The 26,523-nt window shown below is 42.2% G+C and overlaps 1 protein-coding gene across 6 annotated transcripts in view; it reads right to left on the bottom strand.

The window, feature by feature from the left end:
* SLC25A13 (solute carrier family 25 member 13) overlaps positions 1 to 26,523 on the bottom strand; it is a 185,744-nt gene that overhangs the window by 41,351 nt on the left and 117,870 nt on the right. For all 6 annotated transcript variants that reach the window (XM_058725014.1, XM_058725013.1, XM_058725016.1 and 3 more), the window contains 2 exons: positions 13,741 to 13,793; positions 12,009 to 12,089 (listed from right to left, as the gene is read on the bottom strand). In XM_058725014.1, coding sequence (XP_058580997.1) covers positions 12,009 to 12,089; positions 13,741 to 13,793 — 134 coding nt within the window. The remainder of the gene's footprint in view (positions 1 to 12,008; positions 12,090 to 13,740; positions 13,794 to 26,523) is intronic.

Here is a 26,523-nt window from a genome sequence, read left to right as displayed (position 1 = left end):
ACAGTATTTTGATTATTTGGATACAAATAAGACTGTAACTACAAAAAAGGTCTACACTAGTAAATTACTAATGATACACATTACATATAAAATGAACACTCAAGTGATGACAGTATTTGGTATTTAAAGTGAAAAATAAAGATTTCTTAAGAAATCTAAGATTTAAGGTATTTTCTATTTATTCTCTTATTAACTCAATGTTACATGGAGACATGAAAATACTTTGTATGTAGTACAGATATTATCATCATATAGAAAGATCACAGGGAGGTGCCTGGCTCAGTCCACAGAGTGCACGACTCTTGATCTCATGGTTGTGAATTCAAGCCCCATGTTGGGCATAGAGCTTACTTGAAAAGAAAAAAAAAAAAAAAAAAAAGATCACAGGTACAAAAAAAGTATTCAGCAAATAGTAGTGGATGAATTAAATTAAAACACAGTACCCAACAGTAGTCAGGTACTTCGCAACACGGAATACAGGAATTCAACAATCTCACAAAGAAGATGGCAACTGTGAGGGGATGTGAGGCCAAGAGGCCCCGCACCCTCTAACTTGCTCTGAAAGGAAAGTATTGGATCCAGTGCCCAGTGCCCAGTGCCATCACAGGAGAGGTTATCACTTTGTACAGTCAGGAAGTTCAGTCCTCACTACAAGTTGAGAAAAGAACCTTTAGCCTAACCCTTAGTGTTACAGGCTAAATTGGGTCCCTCCAAAATTGTGTGTTGAAGACCTAATCCTATACCTCAGAATGTGACTGTATTTGGAAACAGGGCTTTCAGAGAGGTGATTAAGGTAAAATGATACGGGTGGGCCCTGGTTCCATAAGACTGGAGTCTTTAAAGGTGATTAGAACACAGGCAACATGCAGACCGAAGGATGGCATGGGAAGACACAGCAAGAAGATGGCCATCTGCAAGCAAAGAACAGAGACTTGGAAAAAAACCAAACCCGCAGACACCTTGATCCGGGACTTCCGGCTTTCATAAGTGCGAGAAAATAAACTTCTCTTATTGAAGCCATGCAGTCTGTGGCATTTGGTCATGGCAGCCCTAGCGAACCAATTTGACTGTCTAATTGCACACCTCTAAACATGAAACAAAACAGGATTGTCTCCTGACTGGGTGTGTAAATTAAGCTCTTAAGTAAAAAAATCTGTAACTGGACTATTAGGAAACTTTAAAAAAGAATAGATCGTCACCATGTAATTGTTTTTGAGAGATACCAAATTGAAATCTCCCTACTCTTAATTTCTTAACTACATGGCACGGTGGAAAAAGGCTATGCTGTTTACATGTTTTACAAATATTAAGTTTCATATTTTCAACTTCATAGGGTTTTAATAGGTGTATGGAAGCCTGGCTAAGAAACCAAAGTGGAATCTGTTTGACTGACATTAAAAAGCAATGAAGTTACAGATCTGTCAAATATGTTCACATTTGGGCTCTGGCTGTGATACATGTCTATTTTGACTGCTACTACCAGAATCATTTAATGATTTACAGACCTTCAGTGTCTAAAGCATACGAAAGCTGTGGCCCAATCTTTTTTCGTATTTTCACATCATAACAAACCCCTCCCCTATTTATTAGACAACCAGAAGGATGGCCTGGGGTTTGAACTGTTTTGAGTCAAACCAGGCTCAGGCTCTGCCACAGATGGGAGAAAACAGAAAAGAGACATCAGGCTGGCTCAGGGTCTCTCACCAGTTGGACTTTCCCCTAATGAGATGACATTTCTGAGCCACCAAAGGGGAGCTCTTAGCTAGGGAGGCCATCCTGATGGACCCTTAGTGCCATCCGATAGCTCTTTTATTTTTGCTCCAAGTCAAGCAGAAATCTGGAGAAAGGGCTCTTCCTAGAAGCAGACAGGCAGCAGAATTCCCATCCAGCCCAGTCCCTTAGTCCCACCCCCAGAGGACTTTCTGGTCAAACTGTGATAGAGCTGCCTGATGGGCTTCTCAGAAACCTCCAAACTTAGATATTGCCATAGCTAACATTTTTTGCTACTTATTGACTCTTTTACTTTTTTTTAGAGTTGTTTCAGGCTTACAAAAAAATGGAGAGAGAGGTTCAGATTTCCCTTATACCCTCGCCACCCCCCCACCCCGCCACATGCATAGCCTCCCCATTATCAACTCCCCCTACCAGAGTGCTACATTTATAATTGATGAATCCACACTGACACATAATCATCCAAAGCCCATAGTTTACCTTAGGGTTCATTCTTGGTACATTCTGTATGTTTGGAAAAATGTATAATGACACAGATCCATCATGAAAGTATCACACGGAGTATTTTCACTGCCTTAAAAATCCTCTGTGCTCTGCCTATTCATTTCCCCCCTTCTCCTCCACCCCTAGCAACAATTGATCTTTTTACTGTCTCCACAGTTTTGGTCTTTTCCAGAATGTTCTATTCTGGATTCTATGTTGGAATCACATAGTATGTAGCCTTTCCAGATTGGCTTCTTTCACTTAGTAATATACACTTAAGGTTCTTCCAAGTTTTTTCATGGCTCAGTAACTAATTTCTATTTAGATTCAATAATATTCCTTTGTCTGGATGTACCACAGTTTATTTATCCCTTCACCTACTGAAGGACATCTTGGTTTCTTCCAAGTGTTGGCAGCTATGAATAAAGCTGCTATAAGCATCTTTGTGCAGGTTTTTGTTGACAATATGTTTTCAACTTCTTTGGGTAAATACGAAGGAGTGCAATTGCTGGATCTACAGTAAGTTCAGTTTTGTAAGAAATCTCCAAACTATGTTCTGAAGTGGCTGTACCATTTGGCATTACTACCAGCAATAAATAAGAATTCCTCTTGCTCCACAGCATTTGATATTGTCAGTGTTCCAGATTTCAGCCATTCTAATAGATGGGTAGTGGAATCTCATTGTTAGTCTCTTTTGTTTTTAAAGCCACTCTTTTGTATGACTCCTTCATGATTCTGACATGATAATTTCACATGTTAACCATTCAATAAAATCTTTTCTACTAACATAAGTAATAATACATAAACTCTATCAAATGCCCCAAGTGTTTTATATTCATCCTGTTCCTGAGGTTCTGTATAAAGATGGGGGTTGGAATGAAGCCAAATAAACAGAAGTTGAAGTTTTTTAAAGGTTGGTTCCCTTACCAAATTATCATGGAAAACATTTCTTAGGAAACATCCTAGATATTTACATATGTAGGCGTGTTACTGCTATTCCCTAAAGTCCATCAATTCCTTCATACTCTGATTCCTATAGTTACTGCTCCTTCAATGACTGTTCCTATCTACGTTAATAGCAACTCAGTATATCAAATAACTGCCTTATGTTTACTGCCCTCTCAAGACCTTCTAGTCAAGCATTTATTCATTCAGTAAGTATTTTAAAGCCTCTCCCATATATCAGACACAATGCTAGGGGCAGGTATAATAGTTTGATGTAGGCCCTGTCCTCAGCATTTATAGATGTCTTATTTCAGGCAACATTTACCCATGATCCCCAGAATGCAATTAGCTGACAGCACAAGGCCATAAAGGAAGAGCTCCTTAAGTGGCAAAGCCAGACCATACATGACAAACATAACAGGTCATACATAATACCTGATACAGTCTCTAAGCCTTGGAGTCAACACAGTGGAAGGAGAGGGATAAAGCATATGCACAAATTAAGACAATTTACAATATCAGAATTGAATTATGGCCAGTTTCTTTTGCTTTGTTTTCTACCTTAGCTTTAATATGGCTATTTTTTCATAATTAAAAGGCACAATATATGTTGATATATAGAAAATGTTTATGATATGATCTTGACTAAAATATGTGTTTGGTACAATTTTAAGTTTGTAAATATATGGAAATGAATGAAAAGCAATGTAGATAATGTAAAGCTTATGAAAACAAAAATAATTTAGTTCACTTCAATCTTGTTGAAAGTCATCTATTAAAATAGAAATTGCCATTGATGAATGAAGGAGGGAGGGAGGAAGGAAAGAAAACTTACAATATGGGCATACATTTTGGGGTATGCCAAAAAAACCTCCCAGAGAACATTCCAAACAATAACAAAAACGAACTGACTAACCAAAATCTGAAAGCGAACTAACTAACCATTAGATTTTCATTAAACTATAAGTAAACTATAAAGATGCAACCAATGGGGCACCTGGATGGCTCAGTCAGTTAAGTGTCTGACTCCTAATTTCAGCTCAGGTCATGATCTCACAGTTCATGAGTTTGAACACCACGTTGGGCTCTACACTGACAGTGTGTAGCCTGCTTCAGATTCTCTCTCTCCCCCTCCCCTGCTCAAGCTCTCTCAAAATAAATAAACTAAAAATAAACAAATAAATATGCAAGTATTAAAAAAATAATAACCTTATTTCCACAGCCTCAATATAAATCATGATAAATCTTGGTTACTTGACATGTCACACAGGAGCAACCTCACAGAAGTTGAACTTAATGACTGAGCCTTACATCATTCTGTATTTATAAGTAGGAGATGTGCAAAGACCCATCACACATAAAAAGTCTGCCTTAAGAAAACTACATTGTGAGACCACATCTTCACATAAAACCCTGAGAAGAGAAAGATCACAGAAGTAGGGCTTAAATCCACTTCAGGATATCTGACTCATAAGCTGATTATCAGAGCTATGTGTTCACTCCATGAGGAACTTTTCTCCTTGGTCTGATATGATTTGGTCTAAAACCTCAAGGGATTTCAAACTCAGTCATAAAGAATATGCCTTTGGGTATACTTTATGACAAAAGTACATACACTATTATTCAAAGGATCCATACAGAATTCAAGCTAAAACCAAAATAAAAGTACAAGAAGTGTTTGAATGCATTTAAAGATGGTTGAAACAAATGATTTTGTTTAGCAAAGTTATTAATATTTGAGTGGGGTCATGACTCAAGGCTGATCTAGAGCCTGACACACGAAGCTGATGCTTGCCAATCAAATTCCCCCTCTAATAATTAAATGAAAAACAAAACGAAACAAAATTGAGCTACTTGCACTAATTAGCTGGGGCTGAGGATGAAAAGAAGCTGAAAGTCATTTGTTAGGGAGAGAGGCAAGATGGCCAGCAAGGACATGAAGAGAATTCTTGAAGTCAACACCATCAGGAACAAAATAAAACATAATAAACAAAATAAACAGCTATGCAGAAAAGGGAAAAAAGGGGGAGGGGCGCCTAGGTGACTTGGTTGGTTGGGTGTCCAACTCTTGGTTTTGGCTCAAGTCATGATCCCAGGATCGTGGGATCGAGTCCTGTGTCGGGCTTTGCGCTGAGCCTGGAGCCTGCCTGGGATTCTCTCTCTCCCTCCCTCCACTCCTCACCACTCTCCTCGACTCACGCGCTCTGTCTCTAAAAATAAAAAAGGTTATGTGGAACATTGATGATGACAAATGCTGGCAAGGATGTGGAGCAACAGGAACTCTCATTTGTTGCTGGTGGAAATGCAAAATAGTACAGCCATATGGAAGACAGTTTGGAGAATTTCTTATACAACGAAACATACTTTTTCGTTTGTTTATAAAACTAAACATACTCTTAATGTAAGATCCTACAACTGTACTCCATATTTACTCAAAGGAGTTGAAAACTTACATTTTCAACAAAAACCTGCACCAGGATGTTTATAGCAGTTTTATTTATAACTGCTGAGACTTGGAAGAAACTAAGATGTTCTTCAGTAGGAGAATTAATAAACTGCTGGTACATCTGGCAAAGGAATATTACTGAGTATAAACAGAAATGAGCCATCAAGCCATGAAAGACATGGATAAACCTCAAATGCATATCACTAGTAAAGAAGATAATCTGGAAAGGCTACAAATTACATGATTCCAACTACAGGACATTCTGGAAAAGGGAAAACTATGAAGACAGTAAAAAAGATCAATGGTTGCTAGGGGTGGAAGCAAAGGGGAGAGATAGGCAGAGCACAGAGGATTTCAGGGCAGGAAAAATACTCTGTGTGGTTATTAACATGATACATGTATTTCATTATATATTTGTCCAAGCCCATTGAACATATAACACCACAAATGAACCCTAAGGTAAAGTATGGATTTTGAATGGTAATGATGTGTCAATGTAGGTTCATCAATTGTAACAAACATACCACTCTGGTGAGGGATGTTGATAGTGGTGACTTTATGCATGTGTAGGGGTAGGAGGTATTTGGGAAATCTCTACATTTTTCTCCCAATTCTGTGAACATAAAACTGCTTTGAAAAAAACAGTCTTTAAAGAAATGTGCAGAGAGATGCAAAGTCACTGTGAGAAAAACCAAGATGGCCAACAGGAGAAAATGCAGGAAGCAGCCAGTTCCCAGGGCTGCCTCAATTCTCAAGAGCCTTTAATGTCATGTACACCCTCAAGGTAAACCTTCACTCAGCTATTGCTACTTTAGTGAGTTTCTGCCCCTGCAATCAAGAGCAATCTGGAGCAGGAATGGGTTCTAGAATCAGCAACAGATCCTCAGAGAAGGCGTGGGATTAACTATAAAATCGTCATCAAGTAGGGGACAATGAGGATGTTCTCGTCCTACAATACTGCCTATTGAACCCTCCAAAGATAGTTTAAAGATTCTTTACCGTTACTCTCATTGAAAGATAGAATCTGATTTCTCTCTTCTTGAACCTTGGTGTAAGTGGTTTGTTTGACAAAGAGAAGAGAGCAGAGGTGACATTCAAAATCAGATGGTCCTAAGAAGTCTTGCAGCTTCTGCCCAGGATTCTTAGCATGCCTACTTTGGGGAAGCATTTGCTTAGAATCAAGCCGTCAAGGTTTGAAAAGCCAAAGCAACCCAGAGAAGCCACACTAGGTGCTCTGGACAACAGCCTCGCTGGCATCATTACCAGCCACAAGTGGGAGTCATCTTGGACATCCATCCCAGTCAAACCTTCAGATGACTGCAGCCCCAGCTGCTATCTGCCTATAATCACATGGAGATCACAAATGAGAAGCACCCAGCTGAACCCAGTCAACCCACACAAATGTGCGACAATAAAATAAGTTTCAGGGGGGCGCCTAGGTGGCTCAGTTGGTTAAGCAGCCGACTTCGGCTCAGGTCATGATCTCGCGGTCTGTGAGTTCGAACCCCACGTCTGGCTCTGTGCTGACAGCTCAGAGCCTGGAGCCTGTTTCAGATTCTGTGTCTCCCTCTCTCCGACCCTCCCCTGTTCATGCTCTGTCTCTCCCTGTCTCAAAAATAAATAAAACGTTAAAAAATAATAATAATAAATAAATAAATAAATAAATAAATAAATAAAGTTTCAGGATGACCTGTTATATAGCAATAGATAACCAGAACGCCTGTCCTCCTCAAGAACACTAATATGATTCCCACTAGGAAGGAGGCAAGAAGTGAGGGCAGTAAGGCAGACAGGGAGCATGTGTGCTGGCAGTGGGGAGGGTTATCATTTTAAACCTACTTAGTGTTCGGCAGCAGTTTAAATGGTGAGACTGAAGAAAGGACTTTAGGGAAGAAACTCCAAGTTACAAAAAATTGGTTAAATAAATACACTGTTCCAATCATAGCTGTATAAAATCATGTAAATCCACACATCTGTAACAGGCATACTCACTGTATGCCACATGACAACATTTGAATAGAATATTCCCATTTACAATATATTCTTTTCTTGCGAGCAAAGCATAGGAGTTGCACTAGTGGGAAAAATGCAACAGCCATCAACCTAAGAATCATGAGTTGCTCCTGTAGCACGGAGTCAGAATGAAGCCTCCAAAAGCAAATATTTATGCTGCTCAAGTTTACACTTATAAAAAGTATAAAGACATGCATGGAAATGAAAATCACCAATTTCAGGATAGGGTTATCTCTTGGGAGACGGAAGAGGGAAAACCTATTGTGTCAGATACGGGAGGGCCTCCAGCTGCATGTGTTACATTTGACATCTTATGTTAAGTGGTAGGCACATCGGTGTGCCTTGTATCGGTTTTTTTTTTTTTTTAATTTTTTTTTAATGTTTATTTATTTTTGAGAGAGAGAGAGAGAGAGACAGAGCATGAGCGGGGGAGGAGCAGAGAGAGAGGGAGACACAGATTCCGAAACAGGCTCCAGGCTCCGAGCTGTCAGCACAGAGCGCGACGCGGGGCTCGAACTCACAAACTGTGAGCTCATGACCTGAGCCGAAGCCAGACGCTCAACTGACTGAGCCACCCAGGCGCCCCTCTTTTTGTTTTTTAAACAGTGAGGATTAACTGAGGCTGAATGTCATGTAAAAAAGATGAATGATAAAAACTTGCCTCAAAAAATGGTCTCTGATACACTGCTATACAGGCATAAAAATAAGCATACAGTAATCACCGGTAACAATGGGAATACAGGCAACAACGTCAGGGTCATATTGCAGGAGACTGCAATTAAGATTGCTCTTCATGCCATGTTTTCATCAGTGGTCATAATCTCACCAATCCCTTTCAAAACCAGTGATGTGAGCACATCAATTCTTTCTGTCACTTGAAATGAATATAAACTTCCATAAGCATTGGATATATTACACACACACACATACATACCAATCAGCATCTGTGTGTTTATGTGTATGGATCTCAACAGGAAGAGACTACTGTGGACCCATCGTCAAAGCACCATTGTTCAAAAAGCATGTTTACTTGTCTCCTTAAAAATTGTTACAGAATGCTATTATTTTCTATTGGTATGCAAGTAAGTTTTACTGACTATGAGCTTTAAAAGAGAGAGGTTCATCCTTTGACATTTTTTTTTCCTGGTGAATATTATTTCATTTCTTTTTATTTCAATGGAGATTTATTTTCCTGCCAAATAAGTTAATCATCACTTTTATATTGTCCTTGAAAACAGTAATGGCACCACTTGCATTTCCTTATCTGAAGACTTGTTAAGATCGAAGGATCAAGAATTGAAGATCCCAGACCTCTCAGGATTTCAATCCTCTTATTTCACTGGATGCAGAGAAGACAGTCAACACACAATTATTATGTTAAGGACGGATGCTTCCAGACAGATGGCATTACCTGTGTTATTTCTAAGCAGCAACACAGTAATAACAACAACGTGGTGAGAGATAGTATGTTTCCAAAGTCACTGGGAATCTACTTGGAAATGGGTAGTGACAGACCCCTTTCCCTTTGCCAAATTTACTGTGAGCCCCACCATCACTGACAGTGACCCCCAATCATGTCCCCCTACAGGGGCTGAGCTCCTGACCCGAGAAGGAGAAAGATGGAAAGAAACAGAAGGTATATACTTGTGCAGGGATGCCTGAGGATCTGGGTCTCTGTCAAAACTCCTACAACTACCAGCCTGTAGAAAACCAAGGTATGGAGAAAACAGAAACCACAAAGAACTTTTCAGACTCAGAGTTTGCAAACCCCAGGCTCAGCATTTCGTTTAGTCTTGAACTGTGCTGAACATACCACTACTGTTAAGTGTGAATCTACAGAAATGCTCAGAAAACTGAAATCAAATTTTAACTGAAATCTAATCTCAGTGCAAACAATGGCATTAAAAATTGAGTCAGATTTAACCCTTTTATCCACATCAGTGACACCGGAGATTTATCTCTTCAGAGATTCTACTATTTCAAAAATAAATTAATAAAGGGTATTAATTTTATTCCCTTTTTCTTCCAAAAACTTCCTCCAAATTTACTATCATTGTGGTTGTTTTTCTGAAACAATATAATAAAACAGACTATTAGCTTTGCTAAGTGCTATGAAGGTAACGAGACAAAGGCCTCCTGACGGATTTTCCCTGTTTTTGCAGAAAACAGACAATAAAACAGAAAAGGCTTTCTTCAAAGAAATGAGCAGCTTCAGTTACAAGTGAAAAGTCAGCCATGTGTACTAACTCTCAGTAATAACGAAGCAAGGGGAGCTCCCCGGGGAATCAGAAGTCACTGCCTGGCATGCTCGGGTGAACTAAGAAGGGGGACTGGCCACGTGACCCAAGCTTTCAAAGCCCTTTGTATTCCCAGGCGGAGAGACGAGGCTTTGGAGCTCACAGGACTCTCTAAGGTGTGTGTCTGGCTCCAAGGATGGGAAAATGCTGTCGCAGCTGGCAAGGGAAGGTGCAGCTGCTTTAAAAACACACTGAAGATGGGATCATCCGTCCCACTGTTCAGAGATCTGAAGGGTCTGGATTGTTTGCTACCTACAGGATTGCTCACTCGAAAAATAAACTCTCTCATCTTAAAGCAGCGTTGGTGGCGGGAGCAACACGGGAGACTTGAAACATCGAGGACCCTGCTGTCTACCAGCCTTTGAGATGAAGGACGGCAGACCTCCTTTCACAGATAGTTTAAGTAGCTGCAAAGCCCAAGTGGCTCCAGTTTTAAGCCCGTGTTTAGATCAGGTTTGAAGAAGGGCTACGCCTCTTTACAATGACGAGGCATCCACTTCTGATGCCAATCTGTGCTTTGGGTTTAAAACGGGCGACCACAGACAAGAGAACAAGACCACCTACGGCAGACAGGACGCGCCACAACCCATCTCCCAGGCACCCAGGCCCGGGTGCAGGCAAAATGTTTTCATTAAAAAGAAAATAAACCTCCAGATTATTGCCAAAATCTCGAGGAGTTTCACATAATTAATTTCACATTTTAAATTCTTACAGAGATGTACAATCATGTCTTTTCAAGCAGGTTTAAAACCTGACTTTTTCAGAAAAGCAAACCCATGTGACTTACAGAAACACCCTGTTAGCTCAAGTCCCGTGCGCCAGCCTGGAGGCCAGGCCAGACAGACTGTGGCCATGCCACTTTGCAATGAGAAAATCTAGTTACTCAAATGAACACTATGGTTGTTTCAAATGAAGACTGCTTACCAGGAAGAGTAGCTGTTACACCTTCTAATAATATTCTTTTTGATTATTATTGTGTGCTCTTTTTATTTAGGACATTAAAGCCTCCCTTTTTCCATCCTGAATGCTCCTAAAGTTACAGGACAAGGGGATCCTACTTGGCCGTCTATGACAGGTCAGTGATCAAACAGAAAGAGAGTCAGGCACTAGCCAAATTCCACCTAATTCTTAAGAACTACCAGGACTAGGACTTCTTAGTTCCTGCTGCATTCAAGGAACCCCCATTCAATGTGAGGACAATAAGCCCTTTCCAAACAAAGGTTCAATATTCTCAGGTGTTTGCCCTTTAGATGCCATTGCCATCTAAACGCAATGATTTTCAAGAAAAGATTATTTTGTGAGTACCACTCCCTGCAGAGAACAAGCTAATTAAAAAAAGTAAGTGACCTCATCTTTCTCATAAGAAACATAGGTTTAGATGGAAAATATACTGATATTGTATTGCCCTAGTGATCAAAGTCTGTTTACTTAACCAACCTTATCTTTAAATAGTGCCAGTCTTTGTAGAAGAGTTTAATTTACTTAAAGTATTTGCATTCACATGAACAAACCTGTACATGAGATAAAACAAGACATCATGTTTTGCAGAGCTTAAGAACAAGATGCAGGTTGTTCATTCATATAAAGAAATCCTCATTCCAAGCAGTTTTGACAATGCGGAACAGTCAGCCAGTTTTTTTCCAGTGTCCTTTTTCCAGAAGCACAGAGAAGCTTGAGGAGTCGCTGGTATTGTAAGGTAAAGCAAAGCACAGAGCTATGGCTGCTGACTCCAAACGACAAATTTAAGTGCCTGACCCAGCAGAGGGTGCCATGAGGAAAGAACGTGCTACAAATTAACTTCAGAAAAAGGTTAGCAAAGATTTTTTTAAAGGCCAAACACTTCTGCCACAAATGACCTCTACTGCAGAACCAACCAAAAGCAATGATGGATTTAACAGGCATGACTTAACAGGCAATAAGATCAGGAACGTTTACCCTTCCATCTCAGGAATGGTTGTCCGTGCCCTAGAAGGCTCTGCCCTTGCACAGGATCTGTGGTTGAACAGAAGCCTTAGTCCATGTTAGGTTACCATGGTGGGGATATACATGTGCAATAATCTTTTCAAACACAGAGTTCTGTAAAAGGTACTTACACAGCCTCCAGCAAGGATTTCTGCTGCAAGTGGGACCGAACCATCTTTGTGCATAAATTTATCCCTCACAAAATCATTCACCTTAAAGAAAAATATTTATGGAAGATGATGAAAAACATAAAGAAAGGCATTAAACACACATAAATATACAACTGTAAGTATGTACTTTTTCTAAGTATACTGAAGTAATCATAAACTGAGTAAATTAAGAATTGTAAGAGTTTGAGAAGTACCCTCAACTACATATGTAGTTTGTCTTCTGTCTGTCTATCTATCTATGTATCTTCCAGATGTTTCAGGGAGAAAGAAACTGAAAGAGAGATGGCCAGGGGCACCTGGCTGGCTCAGTCGGTGGAGCACGTGACTCCTGATCTCAGGGTTGTGAGTTCCACCCCCACATTGGGGTGGAAATTACTCTTTAAGTAAGAGATTACTTAAAAATAAAATGTTAAGAAAAGAAAAGAAAAAAGGGAAGGGAAGGGAAGGGGAAGGGGAAGGGGAAGGGGAAGGGGAAGGGGAAGGGGAAGGGGAAGGGGAAGGAGAAGGAGAAGGAGAAGGAGAAGGAGAAGGAGAAGGAGAAGGAGAAGGAGAAGGAGAAGGAGAAGGAGAAGGAGAAGGAAAAGGAAAAGAGATGGCTTATAAGCCTAAAATGTAAATATGTCTGGCAACCACAAGAGCATAAGAGAGACATACTGACATGAGGAACAAAATAAAACCATATGATTTAGAAGTTAAAAACTATTTCACAGAGTTTGATTAAAAATCACCTTCAAGTCTTCTAACAAAATTTAATCTAAAACAAAACTCATTACTGAGACAAAGTTGAATAAGCAGAATTTTCAGCTTAATAGAAATTCAGTATCTAGGGATTCTCAACATCAGTAACATTAATTAATTAAGTATCATCTACTCAAATTGGTATGTACTACAAGCAATTTTAAAAATCAATCATGGTTTTGGAAGCTACAAGCCAGAGAAGATTAGGTGTCCCAAGGTCATGCAGTAACACAGTAAAAAAATCTCAGGCACCATGGCTACAGAGCCCAGTCTAAAAGTAGAGTTGAACTTCCTGGGGCTTTATGACCTTCGTGATAGAAAGGCAGGATCCACCCATTCCACAAACTTCCTGAAAATCGCCCGTCTGTTACATGAGAGCCTGGCAGTGGATAAAGGATCAACTTCAACTAGAACTCAGACTCCTGAACATGTGGCCCAGCAGATGCTCAGAGAATATACCCAAAACATGAATTCTATAAACAGCACATGTAATTGAACTTCAGAGTCAGAAAAATCTGGTTTCGAATTCTAATCTTCCCACTCATGAATTGTGTGAACACAGGTAAACACTTAAACCCTGTGGACCACACTTTCCTTATCTAACCTCTGGGTCACACTTTGCTTGAGATTAAACACTAGCAGATCATATGTGTTGTGCCTCATATGGTCGGTCTCGAGGCAAACTTAGCGGCAAGTGCTGCCCCCTCTGCCGCTGTGGCGGTGGCGGTAGTGGTGGTAGCAGCCGCCATAAGTTTTGTTCAAATACAACATCACATGTGTGGATGTTCGGTGTTCAGTGGAGGACAGCGAGAAGCCGGGTGTCACGAGGGCCTCGGTTGAGATTAGCCAGCGCCTCTGAGGAAACACAAACCCACTATTTCCCATGAGAGTATCTGCTGGACTCCTGCGTGTATGCAAACTCCCTTCCTCAGAAGCATCAACTCAAAAGACTTACTGTAAGTTTTATGGCCTTCTCTGGGGCAACTCCCAATAACTGTGGCAACAGACCTAAAAAACAACAAAAAGTAGAAGTATGTTAAATAAATTACTGTTAACTAAACAAATTAACAGCTCTAAAGAGGGGATCGCCATCTAAAAACTGGGGCAATCTTTGCGGCGATTTTCTGCTATTCCTTTTAACGAGAATACTCAGAATGGTATGTGTAAGTACTAATGTGTCTCAGAGCCACATCAGGCCCAAGCAAATTCCCTCTCATATTCTGGGTCGTTTGCATGTTGAGTAAGTCAACAGTATTAGTGACACAGGAAATCTCATTATTCCGTAAGTTTGTTCTTTTCCCTTCTGCCTCTGAAGTAAGTGAAATAAGTGCACTGTAGTGAATAGATTATTTTTTCTAACACTCTTCTCATCCCTCCTACCCCCAAAGGCTCACAGTTTAGCCATTCATTCACTTAGCAACAAGCACAAAACAAGGTTCTTGCTCAGACCAGCCTCAGACGGAAGCAAGGGAGAGGCTTTTCCGAAGACGTGACAACTAGGGAAAAATGCATTTCTGGAAGGGGAACAGATAAGGCAAAGAAAGCAGAGTAGGAACAAGCCTGGTGTGCTCAAAAATGAGGGTGAACCTTGGTGAGCCGCCTCGTACAAAGCAGGAGTGAGGCGTGACACAGGTCGGGGCCAGATGCTACCGCCACATGGTAGGCCAGGGTCCTGAGTTTGATAATATTCTAAGTTCAATGAAAAGTAATTACAAGCTTCAATCAGGAGAGTGATATGCTAATTCATATTTTTAAAAAGACCAATTCTTGCTGGTGGGTGGAAAAAAGACAGGACATACTAATGGGTGTGGGTGTGGGTGCATGCATGCGCGGGTGTGTGCACGTGCGTGTGTGGGTCAGGAGAGGAGACAGCAAAAGAAAAAGTGGGTTTGACATGAATACTGGGTAGAGATGAAGGGGTGAGAAGTGAAGAGTTCAGTTTTAAACATGTAGGCTGAGTGGGAATTACAAATCAGAGCACAAGGGAGAGGTTACGGTCGCTTCCAGGAAAGGAACTTAGAGCAGGAGCGGGCCTATATAGGTAAACTAAAAAATATTATTATTTTCATTTGTTCTTTCTAAGAAAATAAAATCAAAGGCATATGCCTTTTCTTGGAAACATGCAGCAAGCTATCCCTGAGGATCAGAATACATTGTTCCCGGTGTCATACTGCTGTCCTCGAGAGGGGCTTCATGATGCTAGCCTTTGTTTATCAAGGACAATTTTCTAATTCATCGACATAAAAGGGTTCACTTGCAAAGTCTTCTGAGATACCAGCCTGGCACACACTATTCTTCCTAAGCCCACGGACAAAAGTTGCTACTAGCATGAGGGCTGTGTGTATCCACCCTGCAGACATGTTTTATTGAGTAGCGCAGGGTTTCAAAGATAATTTGAGCTTATTGTAAAGACAGAGCAATCAATCGATTGATCCACCCATCCATCTGACAGCCCTGGACCTCTTTCCGACATCATGGTAATCTGCTCCAGCTGGGAAAGGCTCTACACTTTAGGGTCTGAGCATCAGTTCACCAAGGTCCCCCCCATCTCCAATGCCAACATGGCAATGAGGACAACTGACAGTTGTCATTCATCATTTTCTTGCTCTGCTGATATCATTACAAGAAAGGGGTGTTTTTCTGTGCTTCTGGTTCTAGAAAAAGTATATATAAAACAGCCTTATCATTTACAAAAAATGTGAGAAAGCTCATTTCATTGTGGAACTGAGTGATGAGGATGATGCTAATGAGAATGTTGTTTAAAAGGAACTAACGTGGGGCGCCTGGGTGGCTCAGTCGGTTAAGCGTCCGACTTCAGCTCAGGTCACGATCTCACAGTCCATAAGTTCGAGCCCCGTGACGGGCTCTGGGCTGATGGCTCAGAGCCTGGAGCCTGCTTCCGATTCTGTGTCTCCCTCTCTCTCTGCCCCTCCCCTGTTCATGCTCTATCTTTCTCTGTCTCAAAAATAAATAAACGTTAAAAAAAAAAAAAATTAAAAAAAAAAAGGAACGAACTTGAAAACAGTTCACAAATTGTTCATTGTGTGTCAGGCACTTTACTAACTCATTTAATCCTCATTATGAGTTTGCAAGGTCTTCTCTAGGCAGCCACTCTTTGAGCCTGCTGCACCCCAGGACCACAGCTGATTGGACGAGGGTAAGACACCTAAGATAGATGCAGCCACTGAGTTCAGCAACCTGGGCCCTGTGATCTGGTACCATAAGTGGAGCCAGCCAACTATCTATAGAAGCCAAAGTACGGAAAGAGCCTAAATGTCCATCAACTGATGAACGGATAAAAAAGATGTGGTTTATACATACATTGGAGTATCACTCAGCAATCCAAAAGAATGAAATCTTAACCATTTGCAACAACATGGAAGAAACTAGAGGGTATTATGCTAAGAAAAATAAATCAGTCAGAGAAAGACAAATACCATATGATTTCACTCATATGTGAAATTTAAGAAACACAACAGGTGAACATAGGGGGAAGGGAAGGAAAGGAAAAATAAGGTAACAACAGAGAGGGAGACAAACCATAACAGACTCTTAAATAACAGACTCTTAAATACAATGAGGATTGCTTGAGGGGAATTGGGTGGGGGGATGGGCTGACTGGGTGATGGGCATTAAGGAGGGTACTTGTTGGGATGAGCACTGGGTGTTATGTGTAAGTGTTGAATCATTAAATTCTATTCCTGGCGGGGGCGGGGAGAGAAGTAGAGCTAGCCAGTTAGGAATCTTCCCCCAGGAGCATAACCGAGTCCTCAGAGGTGAAGAGCCAGTTAGCACAGGGGCACAAACTGAGAAGACGCCCTGTGGAGTGGGGAACGTGGCATGATGAAGCCCTGGAGGTGCTAACACCACAGTGAAGCCTTAAGAAAATAAGGACAAGAAAAGGAAGTGAGATGGCAGAGAGGAGACAATGGGAAGCAAATGCCAGAGAGAGAACACAGCCCACGAAAGGTGCGCAGATGAGAGGAGGAGCCTGGAACATTTTCTGGTCCCTCCGAGGCCAGCTTCTAGGGACATTCCTGCCCTGGGATCACTGCAAGAGCTCTGCCTTCCTTCTCTCTCAAGTAAACCCTTACCAGAGCTCTGCTCTCGCCAGTTTGAATAGGGCTTTGCTCTTTATAATCTAAATAACCCAGAGCAGCACAGAAAACATGAACTATCGGGCAAAGCAAGTGCTCTTATTCAAAGGAGGCAGTGTTCTCTCCTTCTAAACTACATTCGCTTGTGAATCTTTTACTTATACCCTATGAGGTAATATGATGTGTCTAATAGGAGAAGAGAGGATTTGTTATTACGTTATGAAAGTACAATGTTAATTTCTACAGGTAGAATATCAGGATGAGCTGCTGTAACTACATCTTAGCATTTACGATTCCCATGTCACCCTGTATTCAGGTCAGGGACCAAAATGTTTAGTTAAATATTTACTTTCTAGATGTATTTTTCTCATCATTAAATTGTAGACCAAAACCATGGATGAGTTGAAAGCACTGTGATTTAAATGATGATCTCTTGTCTCTAGAACTACCCTGTGACACTCTTTTAAAATGATTAATAAAAAACAGCCCACAGAGCCAAATGACTACGGTGTTAGGTACAATCACTTCAGCCAGCATTTTCAGCTACTGAGATTTGTCTTTCTCACTACAAATTTAGTAATGCACCGTGAACAGCAAAAATAAAAACCAAACAAAAGAGAAAAAAACCTGTATTTAAGACTAAATATAGGGCAGCAAATATTTATTTGTTCAGCAAACATTTACCAAGTGCCTTTTGCATGCCTGGGACTGGAAGGAACTGGATGGACATAGTAAATCTGTGCTGCCCCCAGGAGAGATTCTCAGTTTAAAAGAAAAGGGAACCCTAGGTGTCTCGGTGTGCCCAAAAGGAGATAAACCACCTTAAAAAAGAGCGGTGAGTGCCACAGCCCAGAGTATCAAAAGAACTATGTGAATGTGTTGGAGAACACCAGTTTCTTACAGGAGGGAGGATGGCGTCAAAGAGGAGGAGGTCCCTGACCTAGATCTTTAAAGACAGGCAGAGGTTTACCAGAGAAAAGAGATGTGGGTAGCATGCAGGGCAATGTGGCCAGGCAGAGGGAATTGTGAGTGAAAGGCCCCCAAATCTCAAGTTCGTGGCACATTCAGGGTTGGGACAAGATCAGTGAAGGCTGGTCAGAAATAGCAGCGGTAGGGATGATGACAATGGCCTGTATTGGGGGGCACTTACTACATTCCACACACTGCTCTATGGGCTTTTTGTGAATCAACACATTTAATCCACTTGAGTCAAAAGAGTAACAGTGCAAAGTTATGTTTATCCCATTAACAGACACTGAAGCTGACTGCAAGGAGCCTGCCCAAGGTCGCTCATCTGTTAGATGGGGGAACAGGTTGAACCCAGGCAGTCTGATTGTAGGGGGTGACCCTACCTGGTGCCCCGTACCACAACTTCTCTCCCATGTCACGCGAAGAAGAGTGCACCAAATTCTGTAGATACCTGGGGTGGCTTTTAAAGTAGAGAGTAAAGTTTAAAAAGTAAAAAGTTCTAGAGGCGGGTAAAAGAGAGATGATCAAGGCAGAGAGCTAAGACTTGGAGAGTAATTAAGAGGTTAAGGTAATAGAATTAGAAGCCCTGAGTTTCACCAAATGAATAACTTCAACTCAGTAAGAATAAAAGCAAAGTACAGATCCATGCCTAAGACTTGGGCCAGATGTTGGCACATGGGGAGTCCTGGGTAAGTACCATTCGTGTGGCAACTGGCCTGGCTAAATGAGAAAACAAAGGTGGCTGTGGACGGCAATCTGACAGCAATCTGAGTGGCACTACAGATGTGGGCCTTGACACCATCAGCCCTGGGTAAATGCCCTTCGCAAGTGGTCATGATCCGTGGGACAATGGCAAGTCACAGAGTTGGGAATTTCAATAACCCTCTTGGTTCCTTGACTTGGTGTGTGTGTGTGGGGGGGGGGGGGGGGGGGGTGGGCAGGGGAACGTGGCTCAGTAACGCCCAAAACAGCCAGTCTTGCTACAGCACTTCAATACGATCACACTGAAGTTGAAAGTACATATATGTATGACATCTGGGTAACTCAGCAGAAAAATTAGGCTTCTAATATAAGATGTTTCTGTTGGAGTCTGGAAACTCATTTTAACCATCAGAAACAGAGAATGGATGTGTGTGTTGTTTCTAACTTGTCAAAACAGCAGTCTATTTTCCAAGCGCCTCAAATGAAATTTATTAGTGTGGTTAGTTTTCTAATCTTCTCATTTTAGTTCAGCTCCATCAGCACATATGGCAATGCTTCCTTGGCAAACTTTACCAGAAGGCTGCTAATGCGAGAAAAGATTTACAGGGTACAATATTAATATAGTATTTTGTCTTCAAATTTCATGGGGTTGAGATATAAATCACACTATCCCTTTTGCAACCCAATGGGAACTGAGCTGAAGATGTGGGAACGAAGCCCACATCAGGAACCTCCAACTCCAGCTTCATCTGGCACCCAAAAAGGGGTTCCTGGGAGCAGTATGCTGGATCAGAGGGCTACTGTGCTATTCTTTACTTAAAAATCTTTCAGAAATATAGAGTCTCAGAGTTGGAAGGAACTAGGAAAGAAACTCATTAATAATGCTCCTAATTGAAGCTATTTATTTCCAACGGCTTGGCAGCAAAATGAATGGCTTGGATCCTGGACTTTGGAGATTGAGAGACCTGGGCTTGACTCCCAGGTCTGTACCTTTTTCATGCTGAGTGATCTTGGGGATGTTATTTTTTGAACTCTAGATTCCTCACTGGTAAAACCAAGGATGCTAATGATGACTCACTGGTTTATTACAATAATCATATGAGTAAATGTATACAAAGAGCTAGATGCTACTCGCAACCTTCTTAATGTATCCAAAAAGGTCATGTTTCTACCATCAAACCTGTCCAAGGCATATCCTTGATTCTCCTCCTTACAAGAGGCAATTCGGCCTGAGTCATATTCACAGTCCAGAATTAAGTAAGGAGTATAATGTTGTCCTCATAGCATTATTCCTATTGTTAGAAGATCTGTGCCCAAGATGTGAGGGTGCATCTGGTCTGAGTGTCTAGGGGCCCTGCTTACTCTGTGCAAAGATAAGGAAGTAGCGTAGAAATAACAACATATCTTTACATTTTTAAGTTAAAATAAAATGTTTCCGTTAAAAAGTTAAACACTGCTCGGGGTGCCTGGGTGGCTCAATCGGTTGAGCATCTGACTTCGGCTCAGGTCATGATCTCGTGGTTCGTGAGTTCAAGCCCCATGTCAGGCTCCGTGCTGATAGCTCAGAGCCTGAAGCCTGCTTTGGGTTCTGCGTCTCCCTCTCTCTGCCCCTCCCCCACTCACACTCTGTCTCTCTGTCTCAAAAATACACATTAAAAAATTTAAAAAAAAAAAGTTAAACATTGTCCAACCTCTGAAGATAAGCAACTCTCTACCATGCAATTTCTACTGAGCAGCCGAAGAGTCATGTGATTAAGAGTGTGGAGTCTGGGTCCAGATGCTGCGTCTGAATGCTGGCTCCGTTCTCTATTAGTTGTGGGATTATGGACAACTTACCCAATCTCTTTGTACCTTAGTTTCTACATCTATAAAATGGACACAAACACAGTACCATCTTTGTGGGGCAGTTCTGAAGATGAAATCAGTTCATATACATAAAGCCCTCCAAACACACAGGAAGTACCACAGAAGTGATTTTTGTTGCAGTCTGTTCTTATCTTCATCAACATCACCATCATCACTATCCTCTTCCTTCACGGAAACTGGCATCTAGGGAGGCTAAGCATCTCGTCCCAAGTCACTAAGAATTTGGTGACTGTGCAGCAGCACTCAGCTGAATTCAGCTCCACCACCGCACTCAAGCCCCCATGTGCTCTGCTTTTCCCTGCTCACTCTGGTAGACTTACTGCTCCAATTTTCTCCTTTGCTCTGTAAAGGCTTTTCTTCTGGCCCAGACTGTTCCAAGACATTTCTCTGGGTCCCGCCTGGCACTGGGCTAGCACCGTGCATGGACTGGCCCTTTCACACAACAGAAGGAGGGTGGATGTATGGTGGGCATCCACATCATCCCTCCACCCACCCCTCCTGGGTCCTGAATACGAGGCTCTTTAAAACACTGAAGGCACCGAACAGCAGGGCCAAGTGGCAGGTTACAACCTGGTGAACGAGTCAGAGTCGAGAACGCACTGTGGACTGGGCTCAGGTGGCGCAGCAAGCAGGTCGGGAGCCAGGCGGACAGTCCACGGAGAAGGGTTACCACCATGCAGTAGCTATCCCAAAAGACCAGGCTGGAGGAGACGGGCGGGGGCACAGACACCAAGGGGTCACAACAAGGAAGAATCTCCATCACCGATGCAGCATCTCTGTCTCAGGTCAGACAAAAACAAGCCCAGCTTGGACGCAGGTACTGCAGAGCATGTCCAACAGGGTAGAAGGCATGTGGGGCAGAGCCGAACAGCAGAGTTCGGTAGGGGAGATCAGGGCATACACCATCCCTGCTCCTCTGGCAAAAGGCACGTGAAGCACTTTCTTGTGTTATCTAGTTTCAACCAGGAGGAAATCCCTCTGATGTTACGTTCTTACCCTCCTGACCTCCCCGCAGGGGCCACCACACTTGCCCTCATCTTCCCAAACAGCCCCTCCTTGCTTTCAACAACAGATTACCCTTCATTCTGGACCTATCAGCACTCTGTGCACCCAGTCTCACAGCTTTTATTCCTGCTCCTAGTTCCATGGCCTTCTCTCTTCACTTGTTCAAGCTTTCTTTCCTCCCTCCCCCTCCAACCGCTTGTCTGTCCACCTTTGACTCATATTGCCCTGAGGCATGAGGCGCTTCCACCCCACCCCCCTCAACCTCGGCTATCCCCTTTCAGAGCATTGGGCTCACTCCAGGTCTGCAGCGGGCTCTTGGGGAACCACCCCAACCCCACCCTCGACTGTGCAGTCGAGCTGGGGAAATGGCAGGGGGAGTGGGGCATGGTGCAGATGTTCAGATGTAAATGATTGCTCGTCCGGGTTATGTGTTTTACTGCACATGTCAAGAACCATCTGCTATCTCAGCCATGGCTCAGATTGCCTTTGAGAGACTGTCAAAATGTGAACGAATGATACTGATTATAGTCTAGGAAGGATTCAGTTCCTTTGACTCCTCCTCTGTTTCCGGGGCTGGTTTCCTAGAAGTGAAGATCATTGGGAAGAAAGGTCATATCCCCCTCCTTCAGTTTTTCACTATGGTTGGTACACGGCAACTCCTGCTTATCTTTCCTTCCAGCTCAACTAATTCCTTGCTGCCGAGGTTTCATCCGCTCCCCTTGCTTCAGCCTCAGCAGTGGCAGCAGCTGGTTATAAATTACCATCCTAGAGGCCTGGAGCTACCTCACTCAACCTTTTCTTTGCTGGGCTTCGTTTCCTTCAATCTTTTCATCATCTTTCCCAAGTTTCTTTTTTTTTTTTTTTTTTTTAATTTTTTTTCAACGTTTTTTATTTATTTTTGGGACAGAGAGAGACAGAGCATGAACGGGGGAGGGGCAGAGAGAGAGGGAGACACAGAATCGGAAACAGGCTCCAGGCTCCGAGCCACCAGCCCAGAGCCCGACGCGGGGCTCGAACTCACGGACCGCGAGATCGTGACCTGGCTGAAGTCGGACGCTTAACCGACTGCGCCATCCAGGCGCCCCTGTCTTTCCCAAGTTTCTAAGCTCGCTGCTGTTCTCATCTGGCCCTGTCAGGCCTCTGACAACACACCCACCCACCTTGGTCTGACTTTGTGCTCTTTCTGCCTCCTACGTTAACACCCTGTGCTCAGTACAGTTGGCTCACTGTAGATTTCTGCAGATGTGATTATCCAAGCTTACAGTTTCCTAGAAGCAAATATCTGCCTTCTGATCCTTTCAAAACCTTATTACCCTAAATTGAAATGTGCAAAAACTACCTGAAAAAAATAAGGTTCAAACCAATCTAGTTTGTGCTCATTAGAAGCTCTGCTGGATGTGGACAGACACCCATGACTGGCGCAGTTCAAGGACTCCCTGTAGCTGGTTCCAAAACACATGCGTTCTTAAGTTATGCAAAACAGTTGTAGAAACTCGAATCCATTATTTGGGTGCTAGAATTTTTTTTAAATTTATTTTTATACACAAGAATTACGCAAGAAGGAATTTCACCATGGACCCATGTAATTTGGGTACTCCCTTCTGTAGAGACATTAACCACAAGAGGCCTCACTTAAATTAGCTGTTTGATAAAACTTCCTTCCAGAATGCAAACATATCAATAACTTCCTGAGATATCATCACAATATCCTCTAGATGTCACCTTGAGAACATTCCAGGATGGAAGGCGACTGGCTTTTGCACTACACAGACAACTTGAAATAGACCCATTTAAGACTTTGCAACAATCAGTAGTCTAATTAAATTTTTTTTTTTTTATTTTGCCAGTTACCTCACAGATTAAGTAGTGCTCCAAATTAAGTTTAATTCATAAAATGATCGAATTTCTCTTTCTGGCAGGTTTTCTTTATAGCTCTTTTCACCAACAGAAACAAAAACAAAAACCTTCCTTTAAGAAGTATTTCTCATTGGGGCGCCTTGGTGGCTCAGTCGGTTGAGCATCCAACTCCGACTCAGGTCATGATCTCACAACTCGTGAGTTCGAGCCCGGCATCAGGCTCTGTGCTGACAGCTGGAGCCTGCTTCAGATTCTGTGCCTCCCTCTCTCTCTGCCCCAACTCACTCACATCCTGTTTCTGTCTCTCTCAAAAATAAATAAACATTAAAAAAAATTAAAAAAAAGGGGCGCCTGGGTGGCGCAGTCGGTTAAGCGTCCGACTTCAGCCAGGTCACGATCTCGCGGTCCGTGAGTTCGAGCCCCGCGTCAGGCTCTGGGCTGATGGCTCGGAGCCTGGAGCCTGTTTCCGATTCTGTGTCTCCCTCTCTCTCTCTCTGCCCCTCCCCCGTTCATGCTCTGTCTCTCTCTGTCCCAAAAATAAATAAAAAAAAACGTTGAAAAAAAAATAAAATGTTAAAAAAAAAAATTAAAAAAAAAAGAAGTATTTCTCATAGATTCTGATTTCTCTTGAATCTGTCATTCTCCCCAAAGGTCCTCCCCCAAGGATTTCCCAATTTCTAAGGCTGCTCATCTCTTTACCTGAAACATCTGAGGGAGGAGAGTATAGCAAAGTTTAAAGGCAGAAATCAGTTATTCCTGGACCGGCAAGAGCATTTATTTGGGGATGGTTACCCAATAAATTGTTTCCTCTTTATTTTTTTTTAAATGTTTGTATTTATTTTTGAGAGAAAGAGAGAGAGAGTGAGCTGGGGAGGAGCAGAGAGAAAGAGGGAGAATCAGAATCTGAAGGAGGCTCCCAGCTCTGAGCTGTCAGCACAGAAACTGAAACAGGACTACAACTCGTGAACCACAAGATCATGACCCGAGCTGAGGTCGGACACTTAACTGACTGAGCCACCCAGGTGTCTCACAGTTGTTTCTCTTTAATATGCCAAGTCCACAGCAGGCTAATAACTGACTCATTGGTCACGTGGTTCATTCAACCCAAACGAACTGTGAGGTAATTCATTAAGGATTTTAAACACCTGAGAGCATGAAATCAAGCTGCAGAGTGGGGAGGAAACACAGGAAGACTTTTATAAGCACTTCAGGGAGATCTGGATTATCTTGGGTGTTATTTCCCTCCATACAGACAGACTCACCCTGGAGGGTCTGATTTTCAAATATTATAGAAAAACCTTGGAATATCGATCATTTTCTTTTTTTTTTTTTTTTTTTTTTATTTTTGGGACAGAGAGAGACAGAGCATGAACGGGGGAGGGGCAGAGAGAGAGGGAGACACAGAATCGGAAACAGGCTCCAGGCTCCGAGCCATCAGCCCAGAGCCTGACGCGGGGCTCGAACTCACAGACCGCGAGATCGTGACCTGGCTGAAGTCGGACGCTTAACCGACTGCGCCACCCAGGCGCCCCTCGATCATTTTCTTGTAAAGAAAGTAGTCTACATAATAGAGGAGGTCTGTAGAGTCAGTCTTATAGGATTTCCAAGGGGATCCTTGCTGACCTGCCCCCCCCCCCCCCCCAACAACACACACCAAATAAGAAACTCCTGGAGACAAGGGGACAGGGAGCTGCAGAGAGACATGGATAGTCATACGGAAGAAACCCCAACACTAAAAATCACTCGTGGCTCTCAGGGGTGGGGGTGGGGCACGGGACAGCACCATGTCCACTGAGGACAGTTGCTGCGGTTGCTGACACTCCCCACAGCTGCATTATCAGTCACCTTTGGACGCCGGGGCAGTGATCCCAGTTCACTCCCTGTTCACCACTGGACAACCTCCAGGACCGCATGCAGATGCTGGTGACTGCCAGAGAGAGGAAAGTGAAAAACAACCTGCGGTGGAGTGTGCTCAAGAGTTCCTTAGAAAGAACTAAGGAATTACTTAGTCCCACAAGGAATTACTTCTCAGTACAAAAACAGTGTCCCTTTAGAGAGCTGGATTCTTGTTATGGAAAGAAAAGGAAAAAAGAGAGGGAGAGAGATGCTTATTAACCTTCTATTAGATACACCCTGCAAGCACCTTCTTTCAAGCTTAACTGTCAACTTTTTTCAGAAATATGCATAAAGATAATTTTAAAATAGGGGGAGAGACCTTACTTATGCAACATTCCCAAATTATACTATTCAGGAAATATTAGCAATTATATATGTATTGATGCAGAAAAATTACACATTAAGCAAAATTCCATAATAGGAAAAAATAGACTTGATATTTCAAAACATGTTTATAAATCCAAGAGGTCCTCTGACACCTTCTCATTCCTGCTGGATGAAGCGTTATCAGAGGCGATTTTAAATTCCCAAAATTGAAATTTAATTTTCCCCTAGAATAAAATTTTTAACTTTTTTTTTTTTTTTTTTACATTTATTCACTTTTGAGAGACAGAGAGAGACAGAGTCCAAGTGTGGGAGGGGCAGAGAGAGAGAGAGGGAGACACAGAATCTGAAGCAGGCTCCAGGCTCTGAGCTGTCAGCACAGAGCCCAATGTGGGGCTCGAACTCACAAACCACGAGATCACAACCTGACCTGAAGTTGGATGCTTAACCCAACTGAGCCACCCAGGTGCCCTAGAATAAAATTTGTAAACAGTAAAATTACATTTAATAAGAAATTTATAGTCAAAGAATCTCATGTAGGCTGTGTTCTATCTTGACTTGGTACACACGGGTTATAATACCGATTCCCAGGAATACATCAGGTCTTTGTTGTTTCCATTATAATTTCTGCTAGTACTGACAGATTCCCATTTTCATCTGCTCTCTCTCGCCCAGCATTTACAAATAAGCAGTTACACACAATTATTATTAATTAATGATTATGTGTAAGGCACTAAGAAGAAGTGGTCCCCAACCAGTCAATAAGAGGAACAGGTCATTTTTAGAAAGCAAGATTATAAGTCATTTTTTTTTAAACCTGAACTGCCAATCATCTATTTGCTCTCAAGATCCAAACTACAGAACAAAGCCAAACAAGGTTTTACAGTAGATCTGTTGCTTTATAATTATTTACTAGAAAACAGAGGAAATAAATACAGATGACTCCCAGAAGTACTCTCAGACTCACAGTCTATTTATTTAGCATCCTCTGATAGAGAACCCATTAGGGTTCAGGCACCCAA

This window comes from Neofelis nebulosa, chromosome 4, assembly GCF_028018385.1.
Source record: "Neofelis nebulosa isolate mNeoNeb1 chromosome 4, mNeoNeb1.pri, whole genome shotgun sequence".
Lineage (NCBI taxonomy): Eukaryota > Metazoa > Chordata > Mammalia > Carnivora > Felidae > Neofelis > Neofelis nebulosa.
The sequence above is the reverse complement of the archived record's forward strand: the minus strand, read 5'-3'. Positions and strand labels throughout refer to the sequence as shown.